Source organism: Sceloporus undulatus, chromosome 5 (assembly GCF_019175285.1).
Source record: "Sceloporus undulatus isolate JIND9_A2432 ecotype Alabama chromosome 5, SceUnd_v1.1, whole genome shotgun sequence".
Lineage (NCBI taxonomy): Eukaryota > Metazoa > Chordata > Lepidosauria > Squamata > Phrynosomatidae > Sceloporus > Sceloporus undulatus.
Genome location: NC_056526.1, coordinates 8,432,374 through 8,444,556, shown reverse-complemented (window position 1 = coordinate 8,444,556; position 12,183 = coordinate 8,432,374). Strand labels below are relative to the sequence as shown.

The window sequence follows — 12,183 nt, the reverse complement described above, 5'->3', positions numbered from 1 at the left end:
AGCCAGCCCATTCAGCACCAGAACCAGGGGTTCCTTTCCCATACTCTGTTTTTGATCTCTTTCAACTTCAGCCCACTGGTTTCAAAAAATGCTTTCTAAACTCTGCCTTTTTATGACCCTAAATGCACATAAAAGCCATAATAGATGTCACTTTTTTCTTACCAGACTCTGCATCTGAAATTAAATTCAGAATTGCATCAGGTTCAGAATCTATGTTGAAGCAGATGTTCTGCTGCTGTCTTGGCAGGCTGATAATAAAATGGGGGTCATTGTCCACTGCAAATGAAACAAAAGAAATGTTATACATGTGATGTGGGGGAAAAGATCTAAGAGTATTTTCTGCACAAATCCATTTCACTGGAGAAGACTTGGAAGGATAGCTATGAAGGAAGTAGACAAGATCCTGAAGTGGAAAAATGTATCAACAAATACTAAATACTAAAGTTAGGATTGCACATGCTGTACTCAGGAAAACTTCTCTCTGTTTTACTTGTCCAGCCAAGCCAAAAAGCAAGACAAGTCAGGTATCAAGTAAAAAAAAAGCTTTAATTCATCTGTGCAGATGAAGCTGCTAAATGTGTATCAAAAGCACAAAGAAAGCAGCAGCAGCAGCTCAGATTAAGGGGAGTAGTTATATTTTATACTCTGCTTACATCATCCGCATCTGAAGAAGTAGACTTCAATCTACGAAAGCTCATGCTGCCAACTTCTGTCTTTCAGTTAGTCTCAAAGGTACTATAAGATCTTTCTACATACTGATTTTATAGACTGACACAGCTATATCTTTGAATTTTATATCATTCTTTGTCAATAATGCAAATTCTGCCAATCTACTGGTTGCTAAAAGTGTGATTATCTCATGCTGACCATTCTACTATCTACTTGAGTGCATGGTCACCTTGTGCTTGCCCCCATCTCCTGCACATCCTAGACATTTCACACACACACACACACTTTCTCAAGGCTGCAAGGGTGGAACAACAATGCCTGCGTTTTACTTTCTCTGCTCTGAGATTCTACCCACCAATTCCATTGTAATTTCCATTTCTATGTACAGTTGTGAGATCTGGACAATGAAGGAAGCTGACAGGAAGAAAATCAACTCATGTGAGATGTAGTGATAGAAAAGATTTCTGCGAATACCATGGGCCACTAAGAAGACCAATGAATGGGTCCTAGAACAAATAAGGCCTGAATTCTTCCTAGAAGAAAAGATTACTAAATAAAGATTGTCATATTTTGGCTATATCATGGGAAGAAAGGACTCACTAGAAGAGACAGTAATGCTTGGTAAAGCTGAGCGCAATAGGAAAAGAGGAAGACCATATACCAGATGGGCAGATTCAGGGAAGCCACAGCCGTGAATCTATGAGTTGAGCAGGGTGGCTGAGGATAGGGGGACATGGGGGTCTCTCATTCGTAGGGTTGTCATAGGTTGAAATCAACTTAAGGCACTTAACAAGAATAAATGTACATTTGTGTGTGTGTGGCACATCTGCTAAAGGTTTTTAGAGCATTCATCAAATAACACTGATTCCTACTGGTTTCCAGAAACTTGCTATCTGGGTTCTCCTGGGGTGTAGCTAGAGGGTGGGCAGGGGAGTAGGAACAGGAGGAAATTGCCCGCACAATAAGAATTCTACCACCCAGAATGACATTTTCCTTCAGTCTCCAGATTTCTAGCCTTTCAGAAACTCAAAACTCCAGTTGGGTATCTAGAAATACAGTTCAGACACCCAAAAGAAAAGGGACACCACATTACCTCTCTGCTGCTGCCAGCAGTCATTAAGCACAACATTTATATATACTGTGTCCATCAGAGTTGGTCTAAGTGTGCCATTCAAATTAAAAAAAATACCCAACTCTGACAAATTATGTACTGTATACATGTTTCAGGAATTACACCTCTTCAGTCCTGACCAGGGAGCTTAAGCAACCAGTGACTAAACATTTTTAACTATGAACATCACATTTGTCCCTGTGTGGTATTGAAGTGCCATCACCTTCTGGCATTTTGCACAAAAGGGAGAATTTCTGAAGTCATAGTCTTAACATGGCCTCAACCAAGAGGATTGTACCACTGTTCAGTAGGGAAATGGAATCCCTTTCAGCCAAACATAAAAATCTGTCCCCCTAGATTCACAGTTCAACCTGGAGTCCATGTTTCAACTCAGAGTTGATGCAGTGGGATTTGTATCTCAGTTCTCCTCCTGGTTTACAATTTGGGAATTATCCAGGATTACTAACATTCAAGACCAAACTGTTAACTTCCTTGGAATGCAGGCCAGCATGCAGATGCTGCTCAGCAGCGTTAGTAAGTTTCCCCCCATTTACACCACCATTTACAGAAGAATGTTGAAAACAGAGTGTTCTAAAATGCCTCCTTGGATGCTGCTCAGTTTCATCATTGGCAACTGAAGAAAGGGGAGGCCAAAATGTTTTGCTCATTTCACATTTTTTAGTTCTGTTTTTTAAACATGAACACACACACATCTTCAAGGTAGCATTCTTGCCCTGAGATTCATCCTTATACTCTGAAGACTGGAGAAGAGGGGAAACCTACCTATTAAAGACACAAAATGATGGGAAATAACTCATAGGGGTTTATCATACAGGAGGCATAGCACCCAAATCCCGTGGATAAATGGGAATTAAATCTGGGAATATCCTGCAAAAGTGGGAATGTTTTCAGATGACGTCCCCCAGCATCGCCATTATCCCGCATTTAACATGTGAATAAAATGGGCAAAATGCACTGCTTTTTACTTTGGGGATTTCCCCAAAAATAAAAAGTGACCAAAAGCAGCCAAATTCCACACTTTAATTAATGGGTTAATTAGCGGGATAATGGCAATATCAGGGGACATCATCTGAAAATGATCCTGCTTTTGTGGGATATTCCTGGGTTTAACTCCCGTTTATCCACAGGATTTGGACGCTTCCCTCCTGTGTGATAAACTCCATATACTCACCCCTTGTATTCTGCCCAGGGAATCTATGTTGAACCAAAGTAAGTGACATAAAAATAGAAATTCTGTACAATAACCTCTACCTGAATGTATCCTGTTGTTGTCAGGTGGGTTCTTTTTGCTCAAAGATGTGGAGGAATTGTCAGGCTTTGATTGCCCTAAAGATAAAGACCCTGTTGTGGAAGAAGATGGATGAAATCTAATTATCCCAATGATCATCAATGAATGATCTCTTGTACAGGAGGGGGGTAAACGCTGTTAAAATAGAAATTGCACATGACTGGATGACATGTTCTCATAATTATGTTTGTGGCAATGGGTAAAATGCAGTGGCAGTCATATCAATGACCTCAGAGCTGCCCTCTCATTATTTCACCACCACTTGCCATCTTAATGCAAAAGGATTTAAGAAAATATTGCTTTCCCATGGCCACTAAGGTATCACAGGTTGTGAAATATTGGATTCTTACAAAAGGGACTACAATTAGCAAAATCCATCAATCCAAGCTCTACATCCAATTGCTAGAGTAGACCAACTCAGTCAAAAGTATTTACAACTGTACTGAGTCAAAGGATGTGCACTAGTTAGGCCTAATGAACTGGATTTTAGGCCCTCAAAAGTAACCTTTGGAGCTCTGACAAAGGGATCCTCCTGCTTGCAAATAAAAGGCATTGTGCAGCTATTTCACGTTGTTATTATTTTTAAAACCCAAAACACATACAGTTAGCTCTTATATCCTTGCAACTGCATTTTCACTAAAGTGGGCCTAATGTTTGTAACACTGAGATAAAAAAACAACACCATGCCATCAGTGGTGTTTTAAAAATAAATGTTCATAAATCTTTAATACTGTATGGAAAACCAGCATAAAAATCTATATGCTTTGAGTACACAGAAAGACTTCATCTGGAATATTATTTGATTCTGGTGGGTTTTCTTTTTTTTATTTTGAGCATGTATTAACCATGAAATATTTATATCTGAGTTTGTGACAATAATGGATCAATGCAGAAACATTGGGTTAGATTAAGCCTTAGACTATATCAGCACAACTTTCTTAAACAGTTTGATACCACTTAAAATGTCATTTTAAAATGTCATGGTGCCATTTTAAGGAATCTGGGATTTATAGTTTGGTGAGGTACTCAAAATTCTCTGCTGGAAAGTACTAGTGATGCATACTGTCCAACTGCCCCAACTAGGCAAGGTTAATCCTCTATTGTCCCACTTTTTTCAGTTGCTTTAAAAATGTCCCAGTTCCTCTCTACTCCTGCTTTGTCCTCAGCTTAGTTGAACTGCTGCAAACTGTGTTCAAAGTGCAAAAAGTATTTGCACTCATTTAGCTCAGTGTGGGAGAGGAGTAGAGTAGAAGAGAGAATCTTGCCGTTCCCAGTAAGCTCAGCCAAAAGCAAATTGCTGCAGCCTCTCCTAGCCTGTGTATTTTAGCACATTAATAACTATTGCCATTTTTGATCACACTGTGATGGCGCTTGGCATCCTGATGTCCTGATTTTCACCTATGAAAGGTTTTCCCCACCACCATCACGGGTATATTTGGTGGAGACAAAGGAGAAAACCTTCTCAGTGGCTGCTCCCAAGTTCTGGAACTCCCACAAAAAAAATGTTCAGTTCGCTCCCTGTTTGTTTTCATTTTTCCATTAGGCAAAAGATCTTTGTATTTAGAAAGACCTTTGGCTCTTACCTTATTGTGGCAGAAGGATCTTTTAATGAGGTGTGTTATGAGTTTATGCTTTTACTATATTTTAATGTGTTTTAAACTATGTATGTAATATAATTGGTTATTTTTTTAAAAAATTAGCATAAGGACTTTACTAGCATTTTGTTTTAATTTCTTGTAAGCTACCTTTGGTCCAACTCTGGGAAAAGGGCTGGACAGAAATGAAATGAATGGCAGTGAAAGCGGTATCAAACTGCTACAGGTTGAGCCTCCCTTATCCAAAATCCAAAATACTTCAAAAACCAAAACTTTTTCATGTGTCGCTGAGATATCTTTGTTGTCTGATGGTTCAATGCACACAAGCTGTGTTTCATGCACAAAATTATTAAAAATTTTGCATAAAATTACTTTTGGGTTATGTGTATAAGGTGTTTATGAAACATAAATGAATTTTGTGTTTAAATTTGAGTCCCATCCCCAAGATATCTCATTACGTATATGCAAATATTCCAGAATCTAAAACACCTCTGGTCCCAAGCATTTTGAATAAGCAAGACTCAACTTGTATAAATTTTGGTATTGTATATACACTCCAAGTTGTGCTAGGGCTACATGAAAAGGGAAATTTCCCCCTCCATCTTCTTGTCTCAGACACATCCACAGAGTTGCTGTTCCTTTTAGGAAATGCAGATGAAAGTCAAAGGGGGACCCAGTCCAACATCTATTACCTGCATGTATGGCAGAAATAGTTGGACCCATGACAACAGCTAATGGACCCCCTGGTTTCGATGTGGGATTCACCCAAGATGGGATGGGATTTTCAGTCGGTGCTTGGCCAATAACTAAGGATCCTGTTTAGATAAATGAAGAAGATACATGTAATCTGTGATTAGTGCACTGTTCACAGGGAGTTTGGGATATCTCTTTTTCTTGAAAGAATGTAATTTTTCATTTTAACATTTTTCTGGTCCTTTGCTTCACCCTTCTCCAGCCGGACTTCCTCCAGGTAGACCAAACTAACAATTGCTATTATCCCCAGGTTGGGGATGATAAGAGTTGTAGCATAACACATCTGGAGAGTATTGGATTGAGGAAGGCTGGATTACACCATTTCCACAAATATTTTGCATGGCAGTCTTTAAAAAAAGATTTAATTGTATAAACTATGTGTAATGACCTCTGCATTGTCTGGGCAGAAAAACACTCAGTCAGACTATCCTGGACTGGACAGGTGGGGGAAAGCTCTGAGGATATGACCCCTGAGAGAAGGGTCAGGGGACACCCTACCATTAGACAATGTGAGGCAACCACCTCAGGCAGCAGATGTTGGGATTCAGCAGTGACCCCTGGTCTATCCCCTTGGTTGGAGGATGGGACCCCTTGGTTGGAGGATGGGACAAGGTACCAGCTGAGATCCTCCTGGTACCTTGTCATTGGACTTCTGCCCTCTCCCCCTTCTAAGCCAGGGGCAACTCACCTTTTCAATATCAGATCGTGCCCTAAATGCCAGTTATTGGTGGTGGAGGGATGGTGGGGAACATCCAGATAGATATGAGGGATGATCCTATCCCATTGCCAGTGTGAAGGCAGGATTCAAGTGTTTCCACAACCAGAAGAGAGAAGATGCAATTCTCTCAGATTTTCCAAGTATGGAGATCCATAAGGATTGAGTGGAGATCAAGGAGGATGAAGTTTGCAGGTGGATGCTGCCACTAATTAGTCGTGATGTGTGTATGTGATCTGCAACTGAAAAGTTGGTTGCATCTAGTGCTGTGGTTGCACTAGGAGGTACTCTATATGTCCTTACACATGGAATGAATAAGTACATAACAAGTGATTATGCCAATGTTTGTTACTGATAGGATTCATCTCAGCCTCTCCTTCAGTCCTCATATAGGGGGGAGGATTCTATCCCATTGCCAGTGTGAGAGCAAGATTCAAGTGCTAGTCCAACTAGCTTTTATACAGGGAACTGGTGTATGTGTGTCCCCTCTTTGTCTCAGATAACAAAAAAGCTTAGTTCTAACACAGGGGAAAAAAGGATGGAATTTAAGGAAGAAATAGGTAAGTGCCTGGGAATTAGGAGCCAAATCACCAGGTAGCACCTATATACTTTAGTCCTCCAGATATTTTGGTCTTCAACTCCCAGAAGCTCCAGAAAGCATGGTGGATGATCAAGAATTACAGAAGCCAAAGTCCCAAACGCCTGGAGGGCCTATATTCCAGAACCACTGACCTACATGATCTAACCAGAAGCCCAGGAAGGTCAAGGAAACCAAGGACTAGTGTCTTTACAATACCCCGCCCCAAAGCAGGAGTAGGGAACATATAAGTCATCCCAATGTCATTAGACTTCAACTACCATTAGCTTAAAGCACAATGGTCAAGGTTGATGTAGTCGAAGACATGCTACTATCTAAGGCTAAAGATAAGATCATAGAATCATAAAATTGTAGAGATGGAAGAGACCACAAGGGCCATCCAGTCCAAACCCCCTGCCATGCAGGAAATCTCAATCAAAGAATCTCCTACAGATGGCATCGAGCCTCAGTTTAAAGACCTCCAGGGAAGGAGACTCCACTACACTTCAAGGGAGTGTGTTCCATCATTCTCCATTGTCCCTACTCAGCTGACCAGATAGGAAAATAAATCCTAACATTAACAGTGGTGATGGGATGGCATCTTCTGCCCCACCATATGGGGTCTTATGTCTCCCATGTCAATGAACTTCACATTTTAGAAGAAGGAAAAGCCCTCCCTCCAATCCATCTGCCTTGGTCCAGGCCTCAGAGGGAGAGAAGAACCACTGGACCTCATCCCCTTTCCCGCCACCATTCCCTTCTCCTTTTGTGTTGTGTCTTTTAGATTGTAAGCCTGAGGGCAGGGAACTGTCTGATTAAAAATATTATTATTATTATTATTATTATTATTATTATTATTATTATTATTATTATTATTATCCTTTATTTATGAAGAGCTGTAAATTTACACAGCACTGTATATGCAATCTTTTTAGTTAGAATATTAATTGTAAGCCTCCCTGAGAGCCATTAGGGCTGAAGGGTGGGATATAAATACCTAAATAAATAAACAAATAAATAAAATTTTAGCCAAAGCTTTAAAGGAGTTATTGAAAATGCTGAATCTCATCTCCAAAATAGCTTCAGCACTCTGGACACCTCCTTTAGCATTCAGGACTTGGGAGATGCCACTGGGCACCCCTGAAGGTAGACTGCCTTTCAACACAGAGGAGAGTGCTCTTTTCCAAAGGAGAATGGCCAGAAAGCTGTTGATGCTGACCCACCATACCACCCAGCCACAGACCTAGTTTTACTTCAGTAACATCAGGTAAGCCCAAGGTTCCCTGCCTTTGACCAGAGTCTTGAAGATGCTAGTCTTGGGAAATTTACTTGTTTGCACTCTATCTCCCAGCCAGCATGGGTATGTTGGCTGTGCTCTGGATCTTGGAAATTATAGTTTAAAAATAATAAATACCCCATGGTCTATGAAGATGTGAGATCTCTCCCAGATCTTGAGCTTCAGGATTGCCAATCAGCCAATATTTTTCCTTACCAGAAAACCAGATGCAATCAAGAAACCAATACCAAAGCAGTCAATAAACTCAAAATACTGTTAACCTCCATCCCTGAACAGAGGGTGGCATCTGTGTTGCCATTCAAGCTCCATTTCTTCTGTAACAGAGATGTAATATTCATAGTCCTGAAATACCCCTTCTAGGAATATTTTCACACTGTTTGCCCCTTGGTTTACAGCCAAGGTTAACAAGAAAGTACAGCCAAAAAGATAGAGCATTTTGCAAACCAGCAGTGAACAAAATTCTGAAATGTCAGTACATGCCACACACAGTGTTAATATCATAATCATAGGTCAATTATTTGTGTTCTCAAAGAGCAAGATGTGGCATATGATTATCTAGTAACACCAGACCACAATCTAGAAGCCCTTCTCCCTAGTCAGTGGGGTGCAGAGACTCCCTGAAGGTCTTCTTAATGAAAGAAGGTTACTCTGCACAGCCCTGGATGCATTCCTATTTTTCTTTTTAATTTTTTTATATTTATTATACATTTTTAATACAAAAAATATTTTGTTGGCTATTTACAAAGGTGATTATATCTAGTATAATCCCTATATAGTTTTCTACAACCAATTTAACTTCCCTCGTCACTCCAGAAGCCTCCCTTTGATCAAAACAATATCTCTTCATCTTATTTTAAATGTTCAAATTAAATATCATAATATAAACTCTTAAATAGTCTACCTTAAGCACCTTACGAACATTGTTTTGTGAATTGTTAATCTGTTTAAATTGTCTTCTAACATAATTCTTCCCGCTCCCTACCTCTTATTTCCACTTTTCTTTACAATATTCTAAGACATGAAACCATTTTTTCTCAGTTTCTTCTACATTTCTGTGGTTTATCCACAGAAAATTTTCCCATTTCTATCATCTCCAGAAGTTTCAGAAGAAACTTGCTCTGTCTTCTACATGACATCCCTTCAGATAAAATTCAGAGACATGGCTGTGTTAGTATGGAATATCAGTATGGAAAGGGATCTTGTAGCACCCTTAAGACTAATTGTGAGAAAGAAGCTGTAGCATAAGCTTTTGTAGACTTGGTCAGCTTTCTCAAAGTGCATGGAATCATACCCTATTTCCACTCCCACAAGCATGGTATCATAGACTCATTGAGTTTGAAATGACCACAAGGGCCAAAAAGTCCCAATTCCCTGCCATGCAGAAATACACATTCAAGTCACTCCTGACAAATGGTCATCCACACTCTGCTTAAAAACCTCCAAAGAAGGAAACTCCGCCACTCTTCAAGGGAGCCTCTTCCACGATTGTACAGCTCTTACCACCAGAAAGTTCTTCCTAATGTTGAAGTGGAATCTTCTTTCCTGTAGTTCGAACCCACTGCCCCATTTTCCTAGTCTCTGCAGCAGCAGAAAACAAGCTTGCCCCATCCCCAATATGACATCCCTTCAAAAATTTAAACATGGCTATCATGCCATCCCTTAATTTTTTCTTCTCCAGGCTAAACATACCCCAGCTCCCTAAGCAATTCCACATAGGGCATGGTCTCCAGACTCTTCACCATTTTGGTTGCCCTCCTCTGGGTACTTTCCAGCTTGTCCATATCTTATGTCTCAGTGGTTGCTTTTTAGCTACAATCCTATGAGCACTCTCCCTGTGAGCTTGCTAGTAGAGGGAATAAGAAAAAGAAAAGAGAAAGAATATAACATCCATATATAAGGTTGCTAGCTCAGGACTATCCAGGCATTGACATTTCAGGGCCAAAGCGTGAGACCTAGTTGTAGTGAGACAGCCCTCTGCCAGCAGGAAGATGGGTTTTGGAGTTCTTGTTAGCCCTGTGGTCCAACAATGTGAAAGCTATTGTATTAGTGTCCACGCTGGATACCTTTTACATACACTTTGCAGTTTGAGTCTTGGAAAAGGTATCAAGGCTGAGAACCAAATGAGGGAAATAATTTTTCCTCTGTTGCTAACCTGCTTGTACAGTTCTCATAGCTATTAGGGGACAGATGCTCATATTTGGGCACTTTGATTTTCTTTGTTGTTTCTACACTATATAGCCCTTAGATGCCCAACTTCTATGGGGCTCATCTGGAGCAGGATGCACCCCAGACCAAAGGCTCCCTATATTTCTAGCAACACAGAAGAAATTGCAGCCATTTCAACCCTTGGCTTCTATCTTGACTAGAACAGGACTATTCAGCAATTCAGCTACTAATTATTACTGCCACAAACAACAACATTAACACTACTACTAGCAAAAACATTAATACCAAACAAACAAACAAAAAACAACCCTGAAAATATACCTTGAGAATGTACATAGTATATTATATATTCTTGTTTGTAGTGTACAGAATGGAACTTTGGACTTTTAAAAAAGATAATAAAAAACAGAATCTTTTGAAATTAGATTTATCACAGGATGTTAACAATTACCTAGACCAGGTGGGTGACCAACAATTAAAGAAAATATATATAACAAATAAAGACACAGAAAGCTAAACTATTGCAGTTATATAAGGAGAAATGAAAAATTGGACTGGAATCCTACTGTTAGTCCTGACTAGAATAAACCCATTTAATCAATGGTATTTGCTTATGCATTGATTCACCACTATTCAATTAATTCAGTGTCTACTTTAGGTGAGACAACAAGCAGAATATAGGCCATAGATAGTTACAACTGATTATTCAGGGTGAATTCATTGGACAAAGAAGTGTAGGAAAAATTTCTTGGGTGAGAAGCCTTAGAATCTTTGTTTAGAGCAGCCATATCCAAAGATAGTTCAGCCATGATGGTGCCTACCTTTTGGTAAGAGAGAATGGAAAGGAGAAAGAGATGGAGAAGGAGAAGGAGATGGTGGAGCAGAAGGAAGAGGAAGTAGGAGGAGGAGCAAGCAGAAAAGAAGGAAGAGTGAGGGAGAAACGAGGGAGGATGAAAAGAAGAAAGAGGAAGAAGGGGAAAGAACCACCGTAGGACCGAAAAACCCAAGGACTGAAGGACCAAAGGAAGGAAGGGGAGAGTGAATATTTCCCTGTCCTTTGATTTTGCTTCCCCACCCCCCTCAATTCTTCATTATATAAAAGGCCAAGCATAGGGTTCTAACGTCTCTTACCATGATGGACAGCTGCAGCAGTTGGACCCATGACAAGAGATAATGGATCTTTTGATGCAGGTGTGGGCCAAAGTGGGATGGAATTGTCTGGCTTTGCAGCACCAATGGTTAAAGCACCTGTTGGGAGAGAGAAAAAAGGTAGACATGATAATGATAAGCACACAGATCACCATGACCCCCACAAGCATGAGACCAACCTGGGCAGCAGGCCCTCTTCCGGTCCTGGGGAGAGTCAGCCAACATCATCTCATCTCCATTCGGGCTCTCAATCAACATTGCTGTGTAGGGTGTCACAATGTGATGGTCCAGAGACATCTGAAGGATTCTCTTTGTGATGTTCCTTTTCAGGGCAGCTGTGGAAGCCAGGTTTCTATCAGGTGCACAAAATAGTCAGATGTTACAGGCTATGCCATAAACCTATGGTTGCCTATTTGTTTTTATGTGATGTGTTAAGACATAAGTGGCTTCCCAAGGTGATTTTTTTTTCTTTTTAGTCTCCCAAAACCAGGCCACTGAAGTTGGGCATCAAAGGGCATCGTCTGCTGTCCCAGGCAAAAAAATTGAATCCCAGAAGCGCCCCTCTCTGCTAAGAGGACCTGTACTTCCCTGAAAGATTTTGAGAAAGGAGAATCTGCAAGATGTATATTGTAAAACAGAGGTTGGTTAGCAGAGGGTAGATCATGGATGGTTGAATCCATGGATAAGGAACCCATGGATATGGAGGGCCAACTGTAAATAAAATCTTGGAACAGTGGCAAACTGTGGACTGAGGAGGACTGTGCCTCAACCCATAATTATAATGATAATTACAGTATATTTCAACTATATCCATTGTAGTTACATTCTCAATGCACACAAAG

General features: G+C 40.3%; 1 protein-coding gene across 4 annotated transcripts in view; it reads right to left on the bottom strand.

The window, feature by feature from the left end:
* Positions 1-12,183, bottom strand: part of ITIH2 (inter-alpha-trypsin inhibitor heavy chain 2) — a 40,709-nt gene that overhangs the window by 5,962 nt on the left and 22,564 nt on the right. Inside the window, exons 15-19 of one of the 4 annotated variants that reach the window (XM_042468690.1) lie at positions 11,521-11,693; positions 11,324-11,440; positions 5,377-5,499; positions 3,053-3,142; positions 163-276 (exon numbers count right to left, since the gene is read on the bottom strand). In XM_042468690.1, the coding sequence (XP_042324624.1) occupies positions 163-276; positions 3,053-3,142; positions 5,377-5,499; positions 11,324-11,440; positions 11,521-11,693 (617 nt within the window). The remainder of the gene's footprint in view (positions 1-162; positions 277-3,052; positions 3,143-5,376; positions 5,500-11,323; positions 11,441-11,520; positions 11,694-12,183) is intronic. The other 3 variants (XM_042468691.1, XM_042468693.1, XM_042468694.1) reach the window with 3 other exon arrangements.